This window comes from Ictalurus punctatus, chromosome 24, assembly GCF_001660625.3.
Source record: "Ictalurus punctatus breed USDA103 chromosome 24, Coco_2.0, whole genome shotgun sequence".
In the NCBI taxonomy this organism is placed as follows: Eukaryota; Metazoa; Chordata; class Actinopteri; order Siluriformes; family Ictaluridae; genus Ictalurus; species Ictalurus punctatus.
This window is the reverse complement of record NC_030439.2, coordinates 18,670,252-18,694,036: the sequence shown is the minus strand read 5'-3', so window position 1 is coordinate 18,694,036 and position 23,785 is coordinate 18,670,252. Positions and strand designations below refer to the sequence as shown.

The window sequence follows — 23,785 nt, the reverse complement described above, 5'->3', positions numbered from 1 at the left end:
TCTCTTAGAAAGACCGCGTCTCAAAACACACCAAAACTTCTATTTAGGCTCCTTCATACAATTTCCTACACTGCCTACTAAAACACAATCCGAACTGGTTTGATATAAAGTGCTTTATAAAGTACAAACACCATTAATGTGCGAGCCTCATACACACCAAGTTAGCGGATTTAGCCACTGACTCAAACAGTAAACAGCATTATTATTATTATTATTATTATTATTATTATTATTATTATTATTATTATTAAGCACGCGCACAGGCATATTTCCCTTTAGGACTGAATCAAAGGCAAAGTGACGTCATGTGCGTCAGTGAAATAGTTCCGTGCAGCAAATATTCCTCTAGCACGAGTTCGGAGTTGTTCTAAATATATACAAGTAAAACTGTATATAAAAAAGTGTTTAGATAGTTTAAATACAGCCGTCGCTGTACTCCACGAACTAACTCAGCATTCTGTAAATAGATGTGATGAATATGGCACGAAGTTTGCGACCTCTGTTTTGGCGCTCGGGTTTGATGTGTCCGGGTAAACAGGCAGGAGGAATAAAAGTGCACAGAGTTTACAGGAACCAGAACCAGAACCCTCAACACTCAGAACAGGCTTCACTTTATATCCATGTGAGTGTCACCTTATGTTTTCTTTATTTTAGTGTGCACCAATGTCATTTCCCATTCCTTGTTGCCCCGAAATTGCTTGCACATTACTTATTTCTTGCATAATAATAATAATAATAATAATAATAATAATAATAATAATAAATAATAATAATAATTAGTGCATAACTAAAGAAGCAAACTTCAGACAGCAAGCATGTAGAAGGTGCATTTACAGGAGAGATATGTCCAGGTGTTTTATTTTTTGCTTTTATTTATTTTGCATTTTCTGTAATATCTGATTAGTTTCCTCGCACCTCCAGGGTCGGGGGTTCGATTCCTTCCTCCGCCATGTGTGTGTGGAGTTTGCATGTTCCTCCCGTGCTTCAGGGGTTTCCTCCAGGTACTCCGGTTTCCTCCCCCAGTCCAAAGGCATACACTGTAGGCGGATTGGCATGTCTAAATTGTCTGAGAGTGTGTGTGTGTGTGTGTGTGTGTGTGTGTGTGTGTGTGATTGTACCCTGCAATCGGTTGGCACTCCGTCCAGGGTGTCCCCTGCCTTGTGCCCCGAGTCCCCTGGGATAGCCTCCAGGCTCTCTGCGACCCTGTGTAGGATAAGTGGTACGGAAGATGGATGGATGGATAGATGGATTTGATTCGTTTCATGGTGCAAAATGAATGAACACATAATAACATTACTGTATCCTTCCATAGCTCCTCATAGTCAAGTGATTTGGTCATAATACCCACAAGAATCACGCAAAAACAACGATTTAAATTAAGTTAGATGAAATGATTAATTTTACACCGCAGTGCTGTTGAATTCTCTAATCTGATTGGTCAGAAGGTGTTGATTCGTTTTCTAGAACAGCAGCTCTGACAGTAGTGCAGCTGCGCATCAAATCAAATGTATTACTGCTCTTGGTCCATGTTTCTATACAGCAGTAACACCTCATTCACAGGGACTTGGATGTGAGACACTCCAAATAAAGGTTTTCTCCAAGGAAACATGTATTTAACTGTTATGGAAGGAGTCTCCAGTGTCAAAAGCTGTAAGTTTTCTCACACAAAGTTGCCTTTTGACTTCTTCTCAACTTTACAGGGGGCTGGTGAGGGATTATTATGTAAGTGATAACAGGAACTAACTTATCTCATGGATGTTTAACATTTACTGTAACTATAAATGGATCAAAAGTACGAGGAGTCCTCCTGTAATTTGTCGTACCCCCCTGTTGTTCATTATTTTCCTGACAGCACGTCCCGAAGTTTATTCCTTACACGGATTGCTTCAAGAAAAACAAACCTGTTATAGATCGCTGTATTCAGTTTGTCTGCCCTTCTCTCTCCTTCTCTCTCTCTCTCCTTCTCTCTCTCTCTCTCTCTCCCTCTCTCTCTCTCTGAAAAGTGGTCGTACTGCTTGAAGCGATGCTCTTACTGCAACTTTAACAAGTACATCCCTCGCTCGGTGGATAACGAGGTTATGACTGAGTGCCTTCAGCTGGAGACACAGACACTGCTGCAGCTCAGCCAAGTTTCTCAGTAAGTACTTACACACACACACACACACACACACACACACACACACACACACACGCACGTCCTAAACACACCTCATACTGTTTGTCTTAACTCCTCTACACCTTTATACGTTCCTCTCGTTTCTGTCCTAGAGCAACCTGTTTAAAAACGCTCTTTTGTTTGTTGTTATTTTCTGTAGACATTATAACTGTAGGATTTGTGTAGAGTTTTATCATAATATAAAATTATAGATTAAAACTCTGTTTCTTATAAAGAGAAGTCGTGTTTGGTCACAGCACCACCTCCTAACTATGAACGTATTTACATAATACTGTTTTATGTAAATACTATCGAGCATGAACTGACTTAAACCAAGTGCTCTAAACAGATTTATTAGAAAAAAAACAACACACACACACACACACGCAAATATTGTGCTTTATTATTTATTTCCTTCAACTGGACAGATAATGTTCATCACAAATTACAAGTCCAATCTGACAGCCACAATCAGAAACTGTTCATTGCCCAAATGAACAATGGGCCTTTAGTGCGTGAAATCAACATGAGAGACAAATGTGTGAACAAAATACAACAATAAAAGCCTAACACATAAAATATATGGATGCTGCATTATTGTGACATTATAAACCACATATAAAGAGAATCTAGAATATTTTAAAGCAACAATAGTAAACAATATCAGACAAATACCTTCCTTGTGTGATCAAATTCTTAACATTCATTATTATATTTATACTATTATATTTTTAATATAAATATATTAAATATATTATAAAAAATATATTATATAATAATATAAATATTCTATTTATTAAATTATATACTCTGTCAACCACTTCCATGGGGGAACAAATTAAACAAACAAACAATAAAAAAAAAGAAACAGATGATTGTTGAGCTGCACAAATCCGGTAATGGATAAAAAGAAACACACAGCCAGTTAAAAATGCTTTTGAGGCCATACAGTAAAAAAGTTTCACATCTGAAATGGGTGAAATTTAATAGGTATTGGACTCATGAGCACACTGAACCTCCACATAGTGAGGAGGGTCAAAAAGGCCCAAAGATCACATTTTTAGAACTGCACCAAATAAACTTGACTACATTCAGAAAATTAATATTGTCTACTCCTGAGAGTATCAGCACCAAGCAGCATCAGCACTCCAATAGGCATTGTGTGTTGTGCTCAATTCAGAGCCTTATTTTAAGTTTTCTTTCATGAGCACCATCAAAATGTCTGGAGGCAAAAAGCGACTGCATACGAGTAAATCCACCTCATAGCCACTGTAGAGAATTCAGCAGAGGTGGGTCAGTGAGCATCTGAGGCTGTTTCTTTGCAGCCGGTGGTTCATAAACTCTGTAAAGATTGATTCTGGATATTTCACGTCAACAAGATGAGCCAAACAAACCAAATAAACTTTTCCTTGTTTTTCGACATTTAAGGGGTCGTTGTACCTTTAAAATATCCTGCAAGTTTCAAAGCTTAATACATCCTCCTCAATACAAAAAGAGCATTTCTTTATCCAAGCCCCAAAAACGTCTTGTTTTGGATGTGGCGGGTTTTGTGACGTCACACGGGCAAATACGTTTGCATATGACTCACCCTACAACAAGACATCATCACACCGTTGGCCCCGCCATCGGTGGAAGTGGAACAAAGAAGCGGGCATTTACTTATATATGACGTGGAAAAGTTCTTTAGTTCACCCCATTATGGAGCGACGATTATGCCTTCTTGGAGATAAATCGGTGGGATCCAACGTGGCAAAAAAATGCATTTGTCCTTATTAAGACTGGCTGTATTACAGCTGCTAGGATGATTCGGCATAACTAGAAATTAGGGATGATTGAAATCGCATCATATGAGATCATCCTGGATGCTGAAGATTGCATAATGAAGGGGAAATTATAAAAACATGGGATCATTTCTATTCTGGCAGCACATTAAAATGGGTAAAACGAGCAGGACTGTTTCATTTCCGTGTATTTTTGCTTTGATTGCATTATTTTTATTGTGGCGAACGGCTGAATATGTGAAGGTGCTTCTTAAAAGACGTTGTGACGTTCTAATTGTCGAACAATAAAAAGTTGAATTACAAAAATTAAAAAATGAACCGGTGAACTTGCTGACATTAAGAGCGGATGTCTACAATTAAGTGCAATTTCCGCTTTAAGTTGCACGTCCACCAAAATCTGCCAAACCACCGAGAGCTGCACCAACCGCTGCTCCTATGGCCACACCTGGAAAGCCCATCGCCCCCGCTAATACTGCCCCTACAAACGCTCCTTTTGCTATTGCTGCTGCATAATCAACAAGTCTGAGAGTAAAACCGAGTCTGTCTGCGATCTGCACCTCCGCCCTTTCCCTGTTCTCCAACCGGATCTTCTCTTCATAACGTTTCACCTCTCTTTCCAGATCTTCCTGAGAATGCGTTTTCTGCAGTTCCTCCAACACTGCACTGACCTCCTTCTTTCTCTGAATTTGTATATTTTTTTCCTCCGCTTTGATTCGTTTATCAGCATCTTTAAACTCCACGTTGGAAAAAATCCCATGCTCCGCCACCATCTTGTCTATTTCCTCAAACAATTTCCTCGTCACTTCACCCTCATTCCTGTTCTCCTTACCACTAAAGATGAGACATCTCTGACCACATTTCTCAAGAAGCTCCCTGAAGGGCTTGTTCTTCTTCACACTGTCTTCTAACGACTGACTCCAACACTCTTCTTCATGGTACAGAACGATCACTGTGTTATTCAAGATTTGTTCTCCAAAGTACTGCACTACCGGTTTGAAAACCTCGTACGCGTTTGGTGGCATGTCTAATGGATTCAGCGTAAAAAGGATGGCGTGTGGCCCTGGACAGGAGAAACAAACCGCCTTCTTTACCTCTTTTTTATACATGTAGTGTAATAAGTCATGATTAGTAAGATTTGGAGTGTTGACCAGAGTCACATTTCTCCCAAAGACTCTTCCAGAAGTTTTAGTAGTGAGTATAGTGTGAGGATCAGCGCCTTCAAAGACCGCGCTCTGCAGGATCGACTCGGTGAGAGAGAACTGCTGATGATCAGAGCTTCCAAATATGATCGCTCTCAATGATGTATCTTCAGTACTCACTGGAAGAAAACAAAAAGTAATAGCGGAACTTTATTTTTATATACAATAAACATTTTCCAATACATCTAATGGATGAACTTTAAAGTGAACCTCCGCCCCGAAACACTAGAAACATGTTCATATTGAAATATTGGTGAGTTTTGGCAGGGACGGCCACGTCAAACAAAATCACACGTTAATGCTAAAGATTAATATACGATTCATTCAGGGTGGATTTTTCCTTTAATTAAGCTGGTAAAGATAGCCAGTTAACTCACTAGAAAGCGGTTCCATAATGCTACTCCTGCGCTTCTTTAGGCCAGGAGGCGGAGTACCTGATTTCAAACAAAGCAGGAAAATTGTTTTAAATAACAATAAGGAAAACTCCAATATAAAATTATACACTAATGTCGAGTCAAAATGCGTTCACTCACCTTCATCCGCTACCATCTTCTTTCGGTTGTGGTTTAGAGTGTTGCTTTACGTAGCAACATGGTCCTGGAGGAACGTTGTTTCCTTTCACCGTGTACGGTACTGCTGAAATGCCGACAAAGCCACTTGAACTTGAGAATCTTATAACAACTAGTTCTAATTGCTTACAGAAGTCATATGAACTTTATACGTGAATAATCACATTTAATGCATGGTTTATATAGGTACGTCACTTGTTATGTTCCGCACACTTGTCACATCTAGTGTATGTGATTTTAATACTGCATTATTTATAACCACTCAGAAGCCCGTAAATCACTGTATGGAGTTCCAACATGCTAATAAATATAGTAAATATAATGTAAAAGAATGAGGAAGAGTTTAGATTGGTTCAGAGGCTGTACTGTAGCTCAGACACAAACTCCACAACAACAAACCACTGAGCCAGTGTGTTTACAACTTTCCCGAGATCAAAGATGGTATATTTAGAAGAAACGTTACCTTTTGTTGTCACTTATATCCGTTTTAAAAGCAAAATACGATACTGCGCTGTTAGGTATGCCGTTGAGTAGAAATCGAAAGTAAGCAACAAAAATCCAGCCGCTCTTCATGAAAACACGGTTAATCCGGTCGCATACAGATTTCACGGGCGCGGCTTTCACACACTTAGCGGTAACAGCACTGGAAGCGGAAATCGAGCGTCAGCGGGCTATTACCCCCCCCAAAAAAACCCAAAAACAAATTAACGATCAATTTAAATAAAGAAGCAACAAAATTCGGCAGCGTTTCTGAGTTAACAGGCAAAAGTTAGCATTATAAAAAGGTCGATCAAGTTCAAATACGCATTGTAAAACATTAAACTGAATAACAATACATTTACTAAAACATCTTTTTAAAACTATAAGGTTGTTGTTGTTATTATAAATCTAACCATAAAAACTGTTTAAAACGTGTGGATGGTTCATTTCACAGAGGAAGTCTGACAATTAAATATTAATATTTTACTTCAATTTGAAGCAAACGGACATTTCAAATTGGTAGACCATCAAACCCACTGAGGATTCGACCGTGGTTTAGTGGTTAGCAAGTTCGCCTTTGATTTAAAAAAAAAAAAAAAAAAAAAAAGGCTTGAAATATTTCATTTGTGTAATGAATCCAGAATATATGAAAGTTCCACTTTTTGATTTAAATTACGGAAAAACGGATTTTCCCACGATATTCTAATGTGTGTCTAAATCTATGTAATGTCTAAAATAGGTTTTATTTTAATAATAAAATAATACGTGTTACTTCACACAGTCGCTAGGTGGCAGTAATTACAGCTGCCGGTTGCCAGTCTCTTAGAAAGACCGCGTCTCAAAACACACCAAAACTTCTATTTAGGCTCCTTCATACAATTTTCCTACACTGCCTACTAGAACACAATCCGAACTGGTTTGATAGAAAGTGCTTTATAAAGTACAAACACCATTAATGTGCGAGCCTCACACACACAAAGTTAGCGGATTTAGCCACTGACTCAAACAGTAAATAGCATTATTATTATTATTAAGCACGCGCACAGGCATATTTCCCTTTAGGACTGAATCAAAGGCAAAGTGACGTCATGTGCGTCAGTGAAATAGTTCCGTGCAGCAAATATTCCTCTAGCACGAGTTCGGAGTTGTTCTAAATATATACAAGTAAAACTGTATATAAAAAAGTGTTTAGATAGTTTAAATACAGCCGTCGCTGTACTCCACGAACTAACTCAGCATTCTGTAAATAGATGTGATGAATATGGCACGAAGTTTGCGACCTCTGTTTTGGCGCTCGGGTTTGATGTGTCCGGGTAAACAGGCAGGAGGAATAAAAGTGCACAGAGTTTACAGGAACCAGAACCAGAACCCTCAACACTCAGAACAGGCTTCACTTTATATCCATGTGAGTGTCACCTTAGGTTTTCTTTATTTTAGTGTGCACCAATGTCATTTCCCATTCCTTGTTGCCCCGAAATTGCTTGCACATTACTTATTTCTTGCATTATAATAATAATAATAATAATAATAATAATAATAATAATAATAATAATTAGTGCATAACTAAAGAAGCAACCTTCAGACAGCAAGCATGTAGAAGGTGCATTTACAGGAGAGATATGTCCAGGTGTTTTATTTTTTGCTTTTATTTATTTGGCTTTTTCTGTAATATCTGATTAGTTTCCTCGCACCTCCAGGGTCGGGGGTTCGATTCCTGCCTCCGCCATGTGTGTGTGGAGTTTGCATGTTCCTCCCGTGCTTCAGGGGTTTCCTCCGGGTACTCCGGTTTCCTCCCCCAGTCCAAAGGCATACACTGTAGGTGGATTGGCATGTCTAAATTGTCTGAGAGTGTGTGTGTGTGTGTGTGTGTGATTGTACCCTGCAATCGGTTGGCACTCCGTCCAGGGTGTCCCCTGCCTTGTGCCCCGAGTCCCCTGGGATAGCCTCCAGGCTCTCTGCGACCCTGTGTAGGATAAGCGGTACGGAAGATGGATGGATGGATAGATGGATTTGATTCGTTTCATGGTGCAAAATGAATGAACACATAATAACGTTACTGTATCCTTCCATAGCTCCTCATAGTCAAGTGATTTGGTCATAATACCCACAAGAATCACACAAAAACAACGATTTAAATTAAGTTAGATGAAATGATTAATTTTACACCGCAGTGCTGTTGAATTCTCTAATCTGATTGGTCAGAAGGTGTTGATTCGTTTTCTAGAACAGCAGCTCTGACAGTAGTGCAGCTGCGCATCAAATCAAATGTATTACTGCTCTTGGTCCATGTTTCTATACAGCAGTAACACCTCATTCACAGGGACTTGTCTGTGAGACACTCCAAATAAAGGTTTTCTCCAAGGAAACATGTATTTAACTGTTATGGAAGGAGTCTCCAGTGTCAAAAGCTGTAAGTTTTCTCACACAAAGTTGCCTTTTGACTTCTTCTCAACTTTACAGGGGGCTGGTGAGGGATTATTATGTAAGTGATAACAGGAACTAACTTATCTCATGGATGTTTAACATTTACTGTAACTATAAATGGATCAAAAGTACGAGGAGTCCTCCTGTAATTCGTCGTACCCCCCTGTTGTTGATTATTTTCCTGTGACAGCACGTCCCGAAGTTTATTCCTTACACGGATTGCTTCAAGAAAAACAAATCTGTTATAGATCGCTGTATTCAGTTTGTCTGCCCTTCTCTCTCTTTCTCTCTCTCTCTCTCTCTCTCCCTCTCTCTCTCTCTGAAAAGTGGCCGTACTGCTTGAAGAGATGCTCTTACTGCAACTTTAACAAGTACATCCCTCGCTCGGTGGATAACGAGGTTATGACTGAGTGCCTTCAGCTGGAGACACAGACACTGCTGCAGCTCAGCCAAGTTTCTCAGTAAGTACTTACACACACACACACGTCCTAAACACACCTCATACTGTTTGTCTTAACTCCTCTACACCTTTATACGTTCCTCTCGTTTCTGTCCTAGAGCAACCTGTTTAAAAACGCTAGAAAATGCATTCCTTCGTGCAAAAGAGAAACACATTTCAGTCTTCAGTAGTAACTGTAGTAGAAAATGTCCAAATCTGAGCACGTGAAGCGTTTTTTTCGCCCCACGTGTAAATGTTCCTGTGCTGATCCGAGGCGTCAGATTGTTGCGTGTATTGTGTTACGTAGTTAAGTGTGTGGTCTGTGCTAGGATCAGCTCGGTGTTTTTCGGGGGAGGAACTCCCAGCCTGGCCCGAGCCTCCACCGTAGCCGCTGTCCTAGAGACCGTCTCTGCACACGCACGCCTCTGCGAACAGGCCGAGGTGACGCTGGAGGTGAACCCTGCGCCCGCAGGAAGAACCGCACTCGGAGACTTTGTGTCTGCCGGAGTCAATCGCTTTTCTGTTGGGGTGCAGGTGACACACACTCTCTCTCTCTCTCTCACACACACACACACACACACACACACACACACACACACACACACACACACACAAGCATTTAAATCTCCCAAAAGCATTGAATGAAAACAGACATCTCTTTCTATATGGAATAAGGAATCACTTAATGTGTCAGTTGCACAAACATGTTATTATACAACAGAAAAAATTCACCTCGACTCTTCTAGAAGAAACCTGGAGATGAAGGTTCAAAAGATATAAAGGTTACAAAGCGGTTCTAAAGGTTCCTAGAATCTTAAGGTTTTAAAGAAACTGTAGTACCAAATATACACACACACACACATATATATATATATATATATATATATATATATATATATATATATATATATATATATATATATATATATATACACACACAAATATAAAAGTTATATAGATCTTAAGGTTTTAGAATTTCTAAAGACACTAATGTTTTTAAAAAAAACATTCCAAAGGCTCTAAAGTTGTTAAGGTTTTAGAGGTTCTAAAGGCATTATAAAGGCACCAAGACTCTATCTAAAGACGCTAAGGTTTTTATCAAGAGGTTCTAGAGAGTCGAAAGACACTACAGTTCTAGAGGCAATAAAGCTCTAAAGGTTCTTAAGAGATTTCAAAGATGGTAAAGTTGTCCTAAAGACACGAAGGTTTCTAAAGACAAAGCGTTTGAAACATTAAGGTTGTGAGAACAGAATTCCAAAGAGGTTCTAAAGAGGTTACGGTTCTAGGGGGGGGGGGTGTCTAAAAAATAAAAAAAATAAAAAATAAAGTTCTGTGAATGTTCCAAAGATTACAATTCTCTGAAGAGTTTCTAAAGACACTAAAGAGACTGCAGATTTGCTAAGGTTTTAGAGGTTCTAAAGACTGGTTCTAAAAAAAAAATGTATTGAGTTCTAAAGAGATTCTGAAGACACCAGAGTTGTGAAGTGGTTCGAAAGAGATTGCAAAGTTGCTAAGGTTTTAGAGGTTCTAAAGCCTGTCTAAAGACACTTTGGTTCTGAAAAGTTTAGAGTTCTAAGGAGCATTCCAAGGATGTTAAGGTTCTAGAGGTTCTAAGATGCTATGGTTCTAAAGACAGTAAATCTTTTAGAACATTAGCATTCTAAAGAGATTCTAAAGAGTTGTAAAGAGGTTCTAAAGATGTTGTAATGTTGCTAAGGTTCTAAAGAATATTCTGAAGGCATTGAGGTTCCAAAGATAGTAAATCCGGTAAAGTCCGGTAAATCTCTTAAAACGTTAAGGTTCTAAAAGTTGTTCTAAAGACACTAAAGAGGTTCTAAAGAGGTTTTAAAGCCTTTCTAAAGATGCTTCGGCTCTAAACCCAGAACCTTGTTAGTGAGCTTAGAGCCTCAAAATATTTCAACACAAAGGGTTCCATTGTGTTTACATATGCTTTTGTTCTCTGCACTAATACAGAGTTCCTCGTCCTGGTTTTTGTTTTCATGAGCACGACCTTATAAATATAAAACAAACAAAACTGCAGAAAAATCTCGAAAGGACCGGAATGTTTTTTAACACTAAAGGCGTAAGAAAGCCACACACTCTGTGTGCGTCACTGAGTAGGTTCTCCTGGCCTGCACTGTATTTCTCCACAGTCACTGAACGAGGCCAGTCTGAGGGTTCTCGGGAGGGACCATGACCCACAGCAGGCTCTGCAGACGCTGGCGGAGGCTCGGACCCTCTGCCCCGGACGCGTGTCTGTCGACGTCATGTTTGGAATTCCAGGTCAGAGTGTTGCATCGTGGGAGAGCGAGCTGGAGGAGGTTCTGCGTGTGTGTGACGATCACGTGTCTCTGTACCAGCTGACCCTGGAGAGAGGAACTCACCTGTACAAGCAGGTACAGCAGGGAGAACTCAGCATGCCTGCAGACGATGTCACTGCCTCCATGTACAAATCCGCTCGGAACGTTCTGGAGCAGGCCGGGTTCCTGCAGTACGAGGTGTCCAACTTCGCCAAACATGTGAGTTCATAAAAGTCACGTGGTTTTAAATCGAGTCTATGACTACACTGAGGTTAGAGAGATGTTTGTTTGTTTGTTTTTTAAAGAATGCTGTAAGCACACACAACCTGGGCTACTGGAGAGCACAGCCGTATATAGGAGTTGGACCCGGTAAGTTTTCACTCATTTTTTTTAGTGACGTTTATATTTATTAACTGACTGATTAGTAAATTCTCTACTAAATTCAGTGTGTACACGTAAACGAGAATCCGATCTGAAAATAAATCCGAGCCGTTAAAGATGACGGGTTTTGCCCCAGGGATCCAGGGTCGGCGAGTCTCCGCCTTCCTCCCGCCTCGTTTGTATGATCAGATTTGAGCTGAAATGTCCCCCAGTTTGTTTTTTGGTTTAAATTAACCTGCAGGTCTAATTTAGGATTTATAAAACCTGGAACTGATGTGAAAATGTTCTTTTATACACGAAAAACCTTTTTCATACTCAGACTGACATGTCCCGGTGAGGAACTTCTAGTCCCGCTGTTGTTTCATCAGTGACTGAAAGGGTGAATGAAATTATCGATCAATTACACAAAGAAAGCAATAAAGAAAGAAGCAAGCGGAATGAAAGACAGACAGACATGCAGAAGAAAAAGAAGAAGAAGAAAAAAAGAAAAGACAGGAAGACAAAGAAAGAAAGAGATGAACAGACAAGAAAAGACTAACAGAGAGGAAAGGACAGAGAGAGACATGGAGACAGACAGAGATAGAGATTTTAGGGGTTAGTTATGTGCACAGACACACAGACAGACTGACTGAGATTGACAAACAGATAGAGAGACAGGCAGACAGACTGACAGAGACAGACAGACAGAGATCTATAGAGACCGACAGAAAGAGATAAACAGATAGAGAGTCAGAGATAGACAGATACACATACAGACAGATATATACAGACAGACAGACAGACAGACAGATAAACAGATAGAGAGTCAGAGACAGACAGATACACAGACAAAAATAGAGAGACAGACACACAGACAGACATATTCAGACAGATACACACACAGATAGACAGATACACAGATAGGCAGACAGACAGATAGACAGATACACACACAGACAGACAGAGATAGACAGATACACAGATGGGCAGACAGACAGAGATAGACAGATACACAGACAGGCAGACAGACAGAGATAGACAGATACACAGACAGACAGATAGGCAGAGATAGACAGATACACAGACAGAGAGATAGACAGATACACAGATAGACAGATACACAGACAGAGAGATAGACAGATACACAGATATAGACAGATACACAGACAGACAATTTAGATCTATCTCAAGTGATGACTTCTGATAATTCTGTGATGATACATTTGACCAATCAGAGGTCTGTATTCTTTCTAGTTTCACTCATGTGTCCCTGTTTGTTAAACGTAGTACCTGACAAGAAGAGTAACCAAATTCAGTACGACAAAATGCGTGGTCATGGATTTGTTGCTTTGCCGTACACCACTGGTGGAAACGCACCTAATTTGAGGATAACTGGTTCTATTCTCTGAGTGAAAATTAGGACCCCACTTCCTCCCCTAATCCACCCCAGGGCTGATTAATATCCAGTCATGAGGGTTTGTAAGACCAGTGGGCAGTTAGTGCTCTCCTCCAAGTGTGTTCAGCTGCGCTATGACTTTGCATGCGTTGCTATTGTGCGGCGTGGGACGAGCTTGTGGGTGGGAATATGGCTGTAACTAAACCGGGAGGAAACTGGAGTTTAGTTAGGAGTTGATGTAATCATTTGTGTGTCAGGAGCTCACGGGCGGTTCGTTCCCCGAGCGCTGGGCTTGGTTCATCGTGAGGCGCGCACTCAGACGTTGGAGCCAGACGTTTGGGTGAGAGAAGTTCAGCAGCACGGACACGCGACACGCAGATGCGTACAGCTCAGCCAGCTCGGCCTGTGAGCTTCGTTCACTCGTAACTCGTCAAGTACTTACTGATCCCACTGCGCGTGCAGGAAGTGAACCTGTGCTGTTTTGTGCTTGCAGGCTGCAGGAGGTGGTGGTCATGGGACTCCGAATGACCGAAGGAATTTCCCACCAGGTATGACAATATTTCTTCTCATTGTAATCTGAAATTACATTCTACCCAATATAAACAGCTTTAAATTATAAACTGTCTTAAATCTAAAAAATTTTCAGTGTGGTGTTTTAATGTGTTCCTCTTTCTTTCTTTCTGCTGCCTCAAACATCCATAATATAGGACCGTCTTTCAGGTGCTTCGCCAAATTCCAGGAGTTTTATCGCTTTGTTTGAAATGAATGATCGCATCGGTCGCACACCGGGAACCGATACTAGCTTTCCTCTCTTTTCCGCTCAACGAGTCGGGGCGGAGCTAAACTTATTAAGCTAAGCGAATCTTCTGTAGTTTTTCCTGTGTGCTTGTAGGCGTTCTTCTTCTTCTTCACCACTTGTGGACCGGTTAAAATACTTGCTCGTATTTGCTGCCCCCTTCAGGTCCGGAAGAATTGCGACCACGGTACCTCCATTAGAATTGGTTCCAACGATACTGCAGAAAAACGAGTACCGTCACGTTTTAACAATGTTGGTACCGATCTGGTACCGAAGTGTCGGTTCTCGTCCTTTAGCATTTGTTTGTATGTCGTTAGTGACTCTCGATATCTTTAACACGAGCGAGTGAAAGTGTCGCTATTTGCTGGAACCTGGCTTAATGTAGTGTAAGAATCTGGCACATCTGGAGCGCTCTGTTTTATTGCTGCATTAACAGCTTGCAAATCTTGTACAAATCAAGTGGATATGCATTCTCGTGCACAGACAGAAAAGGTTTAAAATGTGTGCCAAATCTCTAGACATTCAATTAATCCTGTAACCTATAGGTTCAATAGAGCAAACCTTAAGAATGTAAAAGAGTTTACCTTTGAGGGCGAGTCCACATACAGCAATTTGGTAGGACTCTCAGTTTTCTCTTCCCTTCTTTTTAAAACAAACAAAAATAAATATTATTATTTTTTATCTCAGTAGAATTTACTTGTGCGTTAAATTTGCCAAATATATCATGTACCGCTGATATGATGGAATGAGTCAATGGGGCATGCCACTTGATGATAACCCGCCGCAAAAATACTGCACCTCTTGCACTTCTTAATAAGTACTCTGTTTACTTATTCATTGCTTGAACCGGACTCTTTCCGTTAGCAAATATTTTTACCGTTATTATCTCTCTCTCTCTCTCTTTCTCTCTCATATATATATATATATATATATATATATATATATATATATATATATATATATATATATGTATATGTATGTACAGTATCAGAGAGTACTGAGAGTTCTCTCTGAGTACTGGGAACTCAGAGAGTTCTTTGCCATGAGGTGCCATGTTGAACCTCCAGTGACCAGTATGAGGGAGTGTGAGAGCGATGACACCAAATTTAACACACCTGCTCCCCATTCACACCTGAGACCTTGTAACACTAACAAGTCACATGACACCGGGGAGGGAAAATGGCTAATTGGGCCCAATTTGGACATTTTCACTTAGGGGTGTACTCACTTTTGTTGCCAGCGGTTTAGACATTAACGTCTGTGTGTTGAGTTATTTTGAGCGGACGGCAAATTTACACTGTTACACAAGCTGTACACTCACTACTTTACATTGTAGCAAAGTGTCATTTCTTCAGTGTTGTCACATGAAAAGATATCATCAAATATTTACAAAAATGTGAGGGGTGTACTCAATTTTGTGAGATACTGTATATACCCATCGGTATATATCATAGTTTTGAAGCTGAGATCTAAGAAACACCAATATCTCTGCCGTCGCAGAGGCGAAGTTCCTGGAACTTCTTATAAGAAATCGCTCCATGCAATACTTCTCTCAATGTAATACACGCATTTTTTTATAACATTGACCCCCTTCCATACAGACAGGAAAACACTGTGACTTCATAAAATTCTAATTCTAAATCATTGACTCCCTTCCATAGAGACAGCAATACACTATGACGTCATAAAATTATAATTCTAAATTCTTGCTGATTCCTACCAGTCAGTGGTAAGGGCTTCATCGGTCTTTCGCTCTGCACAACAAAGGGCAAACCGCCTTCGTGTCAACACAGACCTCAGGGTGAATCTTTTCCATGAGCGTCCTCCGGTTTGCTTGTTGTCCAGAAAAGCTGAAAAGACTCGCGCAGCCCAGCCAGGAGACGCCAAATTGTCGTGGAAATTAGACAACACTCGCAGACTCGTTCTCTAAAGGTAAAAAGGTTTATTACAGAATGACGGTTAATACAGAATAGAATAAAGCAGGAGAGAATAATGAGAGTGCTCTGAAGTGCTTGTGCTGAACCACTACTATATATATATATATATATATATATATATATATATATATATATATATATATATATATGAAACGCAGAGCATGACATTATTCTGTGTACCGATAAGAAGCAGTTCAAGCAGGGTTTGTTTTAGGATCTCGGAAGATGTGCAGACGAACATGTTTGTGTCTCTGTAAGCAGATCAACATTCTGTACTGATCTCAGTGACGTGACATGACATGGCCTTCTTAGGCGTTATCCTCACATGAACAAACTTATTACAAAGTGAAAATGAGTCATTTCCCTCACGATACATAATGTATATAGAGTTTGCGCTTATGTCTATACATATTTATACATCCTGTGTGTATACTCTTTATATATCCCTGTATTGTTCTCCTTGCTATCTCTCTTATCTCTGCTTTTTGGCTGCTGCTGTGACACCCTAATTTCTCGATCTGGGGATTAATAAAGTTTTTTGAGGGATTAATAAAGTGGTGTTACTGATACCACTTTGAGGTGATGTCCGTAACACCACCACTGTGTCGCTGATTATTTTCCTATAACAGCACACTTAACCAAAGCGTGTTCAGCTCAACTAGTTTAACACGCAGGCGCCGAGGCTCGATGTTTTTGTCGTGACCTGAATGCGTTGTGATGGACGTGTTTGTGGAGTCTAACCCTTGTGTTAACGCGTTGGTTTTGGTGGAATAGCACTGGGCAGCGTTCAGCCCTGAAGCGAACCTACACCAGGTTCTCGGTGCCTCATCTGACGTTCAGGAACTTCACCAGAGAGGCGTCCTCATCCTCGATGACAGGTGAATGTAACTTCACTATTAAATATAGTAATCATGTAGCAGTGTAGTATCTTACAGCTGTGTTCCTCATGTATGAAAAACCTAAAGACAGATCAGATCCGGGCAAAGTGTCCGACAAATCTCAGGTGCTCCAGAAGTTCCTGTGAAGGTTTAAAGGAGCCGTTTGTAACGTTGGAAGTGATTTCAAGTCCTACGGAATGACAAATTACTGTTCCTTTAACGAAACACTGAATACAGAAGATCCGGTGTGTTTCTGTGCGTGTTTCGCTCTGAGTCTCGGTTTGTGTCTGCAGGGGACTGCGCTGTTCCTGGGAGGGTTTAGCGTTATTGGATTGTATTTTGCCTGTTTTGCTGCTGGAGTTGGACACGTTCTTCCACACACACAGACCTGCAGATGGACAGACAGAGAGGTGAGAGTGGAGGAAGTCTGTACAGCCGGACTACCTGAAAGAAGCTACCAGATTCCTCCTCCTTCACATTTTTTTGGAGCTGATTTTTTGGCGTAACACTGGAATGAAGATGCTTTACATCAAGGCTGTTCATGCCGGACTGAAAGGGATAGCCTAAATATGGCGGGTTTTCGTCGTTTTCCAGATTATGTCATTATTCAACTGTAGTTGGTTACTTTAAAGGGGTCATGACATGATTTTTAATGTTTTCTTCTGTTGGAGTGTCAGGTATCTATCTCTTTGTGCATGTTTAAGCTCTGCAAAGTCCCCAAAACTCATATTGTCCCCCAAAGGGATTTATCCTATCTAACAGAGAACACTGCTCCAGACCATCGTGCCTGTGAATCTTTTCAGAGTATTATTCCTGGACAGTCTTACGGCTGGGTGATCTGATGATATGATGGTTAAATTGCGATTTGTTAACGTCGTGATACACTTTTGAGTGTACTAGGCATATTTGTTCCTCTTGTACCACAGGAATGTGCTATTTACAGAACAACGCGTCGTACCGTTTATCCGGTTATGGTTACATTTAATGCTGAGGAATGTCCGGGAAACAGACACGATAAACACTAGCCTTCTCTCAACCCAAATCCAGAATTCAACAAGGGCTAGTTAATGAGGTTTCTGGAGTTTGTCCTTCCTTTAGGTATCATTTCTTATTTTAATACAACCTGAGATAAGGTAGACGTCTGCAAGTTTGGGTCTCTCTTCCTCACCAGGAAGCTCATTATATTACTGCTCATGAAATCGTCCTGACCCGCGTATTGTGATCATCACCCACAGTTACAGCTGTGTCCACATCTGCATCTTTTCAATTCAGACCAGCGTGAATGAACGAAGCAGACCGGGTGTGTTTCTACGTAGCCGTTCGTTCTCCTTCCAATCATATCGAGCGATTTTTAGGAGCGAACAGGTTTGTGCTTGTCCTTTTCCGCACTAGTATTCCTGACACACACAAAGACAAATCATCCCTTTAAAAGCCTCACTCTTCTGTCAGGATGGACCACACACACACACAAACCTGTGGCTCTGTCCTTAACATGTGTGTCTTTCACTGTGTGTGTGTGTGTGAGCTCTAATACAAAGACCACCTGGAGAATGAATATGCTTCAAATACAGTGATGAAAATTCGACTGAGGAGCCTTTAGAGCAAAATCCTGGTGAATTTCTGTGCAGCTGTAAAAGATGATAGATGTATTTGACACATCAAATCATTCCTTTACAATACGCGGTGTAGATCCATGTTTGTTCGTTTTTGCTGTTGTTTACTCCTTAGATCGTCAAAAATATTGTATATAATTTTACAACTCTGCACAGATTTGGTTGTTTTACTATTTATACCTTATTTTCTTTTTTTCTTTTTTTTTTACTTGGGATAATAAAGGAACATCTGTGAATCCTAACTCTTATTAAATCTTTTCATCATTTCATAGTGTAAAAACTTTTGCACATAAGAGGACGTGGGGGGGGGGGGGGGGGGGGGACACTTTAAATAAATGTGTAAAGCCACATGAGGGCACCAAAGTTAGAAAGTTTTCAGACAGCCCATGCTGAGCTCAGCTGAATCTCATCTTCGGATTCATTTTCTCCCACCATCAATCACACGCCATCAACTTCCTGTTGTTCTCACACGCGCACAGAGCTCGTACCAGATATTTGGCATCGTTGATACTCCCCCGCCCCCAAAAAATATATCGTAAGGACACAGATTCTGCTCGTTTGGCCGTGCATTTTGATATCAGCATTGTGCAGCACTTCTTTGCTTTGCTCCACCTCTTTGTCTACACAAACCCCCCCTCCCCCACATCTGTCTGCAAGCCTCGCTCCAGTGACGTCACCCTGCTTTTGTTGGGAAACAATGAAATTAGAGTCTGTTTTCAGGAAGAAGAAAAAAATAATAAAGTGTGTGTGTGTGTGTGTTCGGGGAGGGGGGAGAGGGGGGTGCTCGTAGTGAGTGAGGCCGTGTGAAATTCCCCGAAAAAAAAAAAGAAAAAAAAAAGGAACAACGTGTGTCCCAGTGCAGGAATCCGAGGAGAGGAAAAAGAGGACGGAATGACGTCATGGACATTAAAAATGCATGTTCCTTCCTGAATGCAGAGTTAAAAGCCAGTCGTAATACTAACAGGATCCGTCAGCTCGAGTCAAGGTGACACGCCCAGGGGTTCATGGAAAAAAAAAAAAAAAGTACACCCTGTTATTATTCATGTGACACATCTGACTGCTTCCGAACGTGTCATCGGAGGGAAAATGGTTGGCCTGGTGGGTTCCTCGAATCGTCTCAGGTCATCGAATTGGTCCACAAGATGATATGACACGAGTTAAAGTAGGAATCAAAAGCTGCCTGTAGTGTGTGTGATATATAGAGGATGTGAGTAATAATAATAATAATAAGAGGAAGATTTAGACCATACAGGTTCTTTAAAAAAAAAAAAAAAAAAAAGACAAAACAACAGTTTCATGGTTGCGTCTTGATCACACATGTGTCTCATAATCGTAGGGAGGGAAAATAGTCACAGTCACAGTGAGAAATCACAATTACAACAATGTACACAGCCTCAAAGCTTCAGGGGCCTGTTGTTCAGGTAGATAAGAGCTCACCTTTCCTGCTCGCTCGTCCTCGACATTCCAGTTTTCACACATTCCGGTCCACGTCCTCATTCAGCTAAATGTTTACACCAGAGGGAAAAAAACAATGAAAGACAAATTACATTGACGTACAGCAAGTTGCTTCGTTCCAGAAAAAGTGTACGGTCGTGTGGTTAATCAGCTCGTTCATGAAAAGAAATTAATCACAAAATGAAGTCATTAGGTATCCCCTTGCAGTTCAGTGTTTCGTTATAATAAATGATTTCGTATGCCATGGATATCCTTGGGTCATTCCATATTCAAATTCAAGCACATTCAAGTTCGTATATAATGTCACTGTAAAAATCCCAGGAAAGGAAAAAAAAAAATGGCTCGTCAATTTGAACTTCTTCTAATCTAATTCTGCTAGTCGAAATCCATTTTTATTTGCCTGTAATTCTAAAAGCACTTTAGGAAATGATATGTTTTTATCGATGATGTGAAACGGAATCTCTAAAGATGAGGCTGTAATTTTTGCACATACTGGTCACAAATTACACACCGCAGGCGTGAACAGTTTTTGGCATGGTCCTGTGCAGCTGCACATTCACATGCAAACTGTGTGTGTGTGTGTGTGTGTGTGTGTGAGAGAGAGAGAGAGAGAGAGAGAGAGAGCGAGCGCGCGCGCTCTGAACAGCTATTGCCTGTATCGGACAGGACCGGTGGCACTGTAGTAGTGTTGCCAGATTGGCTGTTTTGTCTCATTTTCACAACTTCATTTGGTTTCAGAGAGCATACTACTGCTACTGCTACTACTAATACTACTAATACTACCACTACTAGTAATACTACTACTAATATTACTACTATTACTACTGCTACTAATACTATTACCTCTATTACTACTACTACTACTACTACTACTACTACTACCACTACTACTAATACTACTACTACTATTACTACCACTACTACTATTACCACTACCACTACTACTACTACTACTACTATTACCACTATTACTACTACTACTACTACTACTATTACCACTATTACTACTACTACTACTACTACTACTATTACCACTATTACTACTACTACTACTACTACTACTACTATTACCACTATTACTACTACTACTAATGCCACTACTACTACTACCACTACTACTACTACCACTGCTACTATTACCACTACTACTACTAATACTACTACTAATATTACCACTACTACTACTACTACTCATCATCATCATCATCATCATAATGGCGAGTCCATACAAGATTTTGTGGAGTTTTTCATGATTGTTGCGGCCAAAAATGTTTGATTTTGCTTCAGGTTTAAAAAAAAAAAAAAGTGATGTAATTCACAGATTTTTTTGTGCTTATTTGCGGAAAACTACTTGAATTGTCGAAATTGTCTGTTGGTAAACGAGACCTTTTAGCTGTACACATGTTCGATGCACGTGAATCGAAGAGGGCTTTGGCTGAATGCGCGTCGTGACGACGTCACATCACGCGTCTTGGTGCAAATCTGTGGAAAATCTGCTGTAATTTTGAAAAAAAAATCGCAAGCGCCTCCGAATACGCTGGAATCTCCTTGATTTTGCGTTCACTTCTGCGATCGCAAAATCGCTAAATCCCGGAAGGACCGAATGACTCATGGCTCCAGGGTCCCCGGTTCAATCCTGAGCTCGGTTTACTCTCTGTCCTGAGTTTCGCACGTTTTCCATACGTTCATGTCGGTTTCCTCCTACTTGAAAAACATTCCAGTAGGCGTACTGGATATGCTCCATGACCTGAGTTGTATGAATGAGTGAATGAGTGTGCGTGTGCACGTGCGTGCATCGTGTCCTGCGACGGACTGGCGTCCGATCTGTCCGACCCGGTGTTCACGGGACCGACCCCGAATCCACCGGGACTCCGACAAGGAAAAGGTGGAAGGTACAGAAGACCAACGAATGAACAAATGAATGCTATGAACAAGAAGAAGGAGAAGAAGATTCTGCAAACGACTGGTGTTCCATCCATGGTGTATTCTCACCTCTGTCCAGGATAAAACGTTTACTGGAGATAAATCGTAAACTGAAAGAAAGAAAGAAAGAAAGAAAGACCTTCCAAAGCCTTTTAGATAAATGGTGGACATGTAGTAGGACATGTGTGACTGAATGATTGTTAAGGAATCTGGCAACCCTGTTCAGTTTTGTGTGTGTGTGTGTGTGTGTGTGTGTGGTGTGTAAGGGGTTAATAGCTGACTCTGCACCCCTCCCTCTCTCCCTCCCTCCTTATTACCCCACACCCTCACTTCACTTTCTCCTGCTTTTCCAGGCTGTAGGTCTCTAGGTGTTTAGGTTAGTCAGTCTTTTTTTCCCCCCTTCACTTCACACCTCAGAGAAATCACAGCACATACTGAAACTGGAAACCCGCCGAGTCCTCATTGTATCCAGTGTGTGTGTGTGTGTGTGTGTTGCGGAATAACAGCGCAGGAGATGTGGAAAGGCTGCGCACTTACGCACAGGATCCTGAAGTTGGGACGGATGTGACGAGTCATAATGAGAGGAGGTGAGAGGGGGAAACCAAACCAAACCAAACAAAACAAAACGGGAAATATGCAAAGTTACATTTGTTTCATCTTCTCACCGGGAAGAATAAAGTCGGTTAGCTTAGCTTAGCTGAGTCACTGGGGCTCTTCTGACGCAGTGCTGGCTTACAGCAAGGGTTTGCGAGTGAACTGAGGTTCGGGGTTTGAATTGGAGCTCAAAACAAATCAGAAGCTTGGAGGAAGCGAAAGGAATGCCGGGTAAGATGTCGACTTTCATCAGGTGCCATTTGCAATTATACAGACTTGGGTGCTACAATAATAGCAATAATAATAATAGTAACAAAAGCAGAATGCAAGTTCAAAGAATACAAATCAAACGTGTGTGTGTGTGTGTGTGTGTGTGTGTGAGAGAGAGAGAGAGAGTGATAATGATAGACAGTAGGGGTGGGCTGTGAGTTTACCTTCACCTAACTCATCACTGTTGTTTTTGAGCTAAAAATGATTTTTTTTACCCCCTACCTGTCCCTTAGTGTTCTGGTCTCCAATATGATACGATCGCACATTTAAAAGAAAGAAAAAAAAAACAGTTTTGGAATATTCTCGTTTTAATTGTAGTCTTTTTTTTTTTTAATGAGTCATGATGTACTAGTCTTGTGTCTGTCCAATTAAAACGCTCTCCAGAATGTAGTGTCCCCGCCCCCTTCCAGGCGGTGTTTTGCTCTAAAGCGTCTTAATAGCAGCGAACATGGTTTGTCTATGCGTTACTACTTTTCCGTACGTCATTCCCTTTTCCAACAATCGCTCAGTGAAGAAGAAATCGTTGGAGTTTATTCTTATTATCTTCATGCACAGTTGCGGCTTCTCTACGAGTAAGAGTAATATCATCTTTTTCTACAACTTGGATGCACCAGAAGCTGTTTTATTTTCTCTCATTAAAGATACATTGGGCAGTTTGTAATAATAATCATTCCGCTTCTTCTTCTTCTTCTTATTTACTAGTTAACAAAAAACCCCATGTTTGTTTGTTTGTTTGTGTGTTTTTAAGTATTGAGCATTTTAAATATTTCTCAGTATTGTTACTCGCAGTCACAAGTAGGTACCTGGATGTTAATTTTCTCCACACCTAATTATCGTGTATACCTACTACTGGGTACGTCCATCAGGTGGAGTTTGCTTCGTGTTCTTTATCTTATCCCCGTTGTGTATATATAATCCTCTGTATGTAGGACTTTGAGTATGTTAAAGCTAACAAACTATAACGACGTTGTAAACCTTGCACACGTGTCTCTGGTATAACACCCCCCACAAATTTGATCCAGTTTTGTGGATATCCGTAAAAACAAAACGGCTTTGCACTAAGGTTAGGTTAAAAACTGCACTCGACATATTGACCAGCCCCCAAAGTGAACCTCGGTGCAAGAGGAACGTCCTGACGTCAAGGTCATGACTTTGCACTGTGAAACACTATCCGTTTCTTCATCAGCGTTCCCAACCCTCATCTAAACTAGGCCTA

The 23,785-nt window shown here is 40.7% G+C and overlaps 3 protein-coding genes and 1 long non-coding RNA gene across 15 annotated transcripts in view; 2 read left to right on the top strand and 2 right to left on the bottom strand.

Annotated features, from left to right (window-relative positions):
* Positions 1-299: 299 nt before the first annotated feature.
* Positions 300-18,569, top strand: rsad1 (radical S-adenosyl methionine domain containing 1). Of its 2 annotated transcripts, XM_053675061.1 has the most exons (10): positions 300-622; positions 2,004-2,137; positions 8,936-9,069; positions 9,377-9,581; positions 11,201-11,566; positions 11,653-11,716; positions 13,361-13,508; positions 13,597-13,651; positions 16,611-16,714; positions 17,008-18,569. In XM_053675061.1, the coding sequence occupies exons 3-10, from the start codon at positions 9,011-9,013 to the stop codon at positions 17,126-17,128; spliced, it is 1,122 nt and encodes a 373-aa protein (XP_053531036.1). In that variant the 5' UTR covers positions 300-622; positions 2,004-2,137; positions 8,936-9,010; the 3' UTR covers positions 17,129-18,569. The 2 variants fall into 2 exon arrangements, with proteins under 2 accessions (XP_053531036.1, XP_017309604.1); XM_017454115.3 differs by lacking the exons at positions 300-622; positions 2,004-2,137 and adding an exon at positions 7,190-7,589.
* On the bottom strand, positions 818-2,007 carry LOC128629011 (uncharacterized). The gene is made up of 3 exons (XR_008393337.1): positions 1,902-2,007; positions 1,119-1,203; positions 818-1,037 (listed from the first exon to the last, which is right to left on the bottom strand). It is a non-coding gene; the product is annotated as an uncharacterized LOC128629011 (long non-coding RNA).
* Positions 2,539-6,373, bottom strand: LOC108256880 (GTPase IMAP family member 7). Of its 2 annotated transcripts, none has more exons than XM_017454118.3 (4): positions 6,168-6,373; positions 5,669-5,771; positions 5,513-5,569; positions 2,539-5,254 (listed from the first exon to the last, which is right to left on the bottom strand). In XM_017454118.3, the coding sequence occupies exons 2-4, from the start codon at positions 5,682-5,684 to the stop codon at positions 4,311-4,313; spliced, it is 1,017 nt and encodes a 338-aa protein (XP_017309607.1). In that variant the 5' UTR covers positions 5,685-5,771; positions 6,168-6,373; the 3' UTR covers positions 2,539-4,310. The 2 variants fall into 2 exon arrangements, with proteins under 2 accessions (XP_017309607.1, XP_017309608.1); XM_017454119.3 differs by having other exon boundaries at positions 5,669-5,768.
* The window catches only part of epn3a (epsin 3a), a 23,354-nt gene continuing 14,533 nt past the window's right edge, over positions 14,965-23,785 (top strand). For 4 of the 10 annotated variants that reach the window (XM_017454109.3, XM_047150612.2, XM_017454104.3 and 1 more), the window contains exon 1: positions 22,003-22,530. The gene's annotated coding sequence lies outside the window, so the exon portion shown is untranslated. Of the gene's footprint in view, positions 15,832-22,002; positions 22,531-22,949; positions 23,142-23,785 lie in introns of those variants that run through there. The other 6 variants (XM_017454108.3, XM_017454107.3, XM_017454105.3 and 3 more) reach the window with 4 other exon arrangements.

Bases quoted from the DNA above. Each gene is read 5' to 3' on its own strand.
- rsad1 (XM_017454115.3), top strand. From the start codon at position 7,440: ATGAATATGGCACGAAGTTTGCGACCTCTGTTTTGGCGCTCGGGTTTG. The intron at 9,070-9,376 runs GTAAGTACTTAC...GGTCTGTGCTAG, and splicing joins CAGCTCAGCCAAGTTTCTCA to GATCAGCTCGGTGTTTTTCG. The intron at 11,567-11,652 runs GTGAGTTCATAA...TGTTTTTTAAAG, and splicing joins TGTCCAACTTCGCCAAACAT to AATGCTGTAAGCACACACAA.
- LOC108256880 (XM_017454118.3), bottom strand. The intron at 5,255-5,512 runs GTGAGTTAACTG...GTTTTCTTCCAG, and splicing joins CATTATGGAACCGCTTTCTA to TGAGTACTGAAGATACATCA.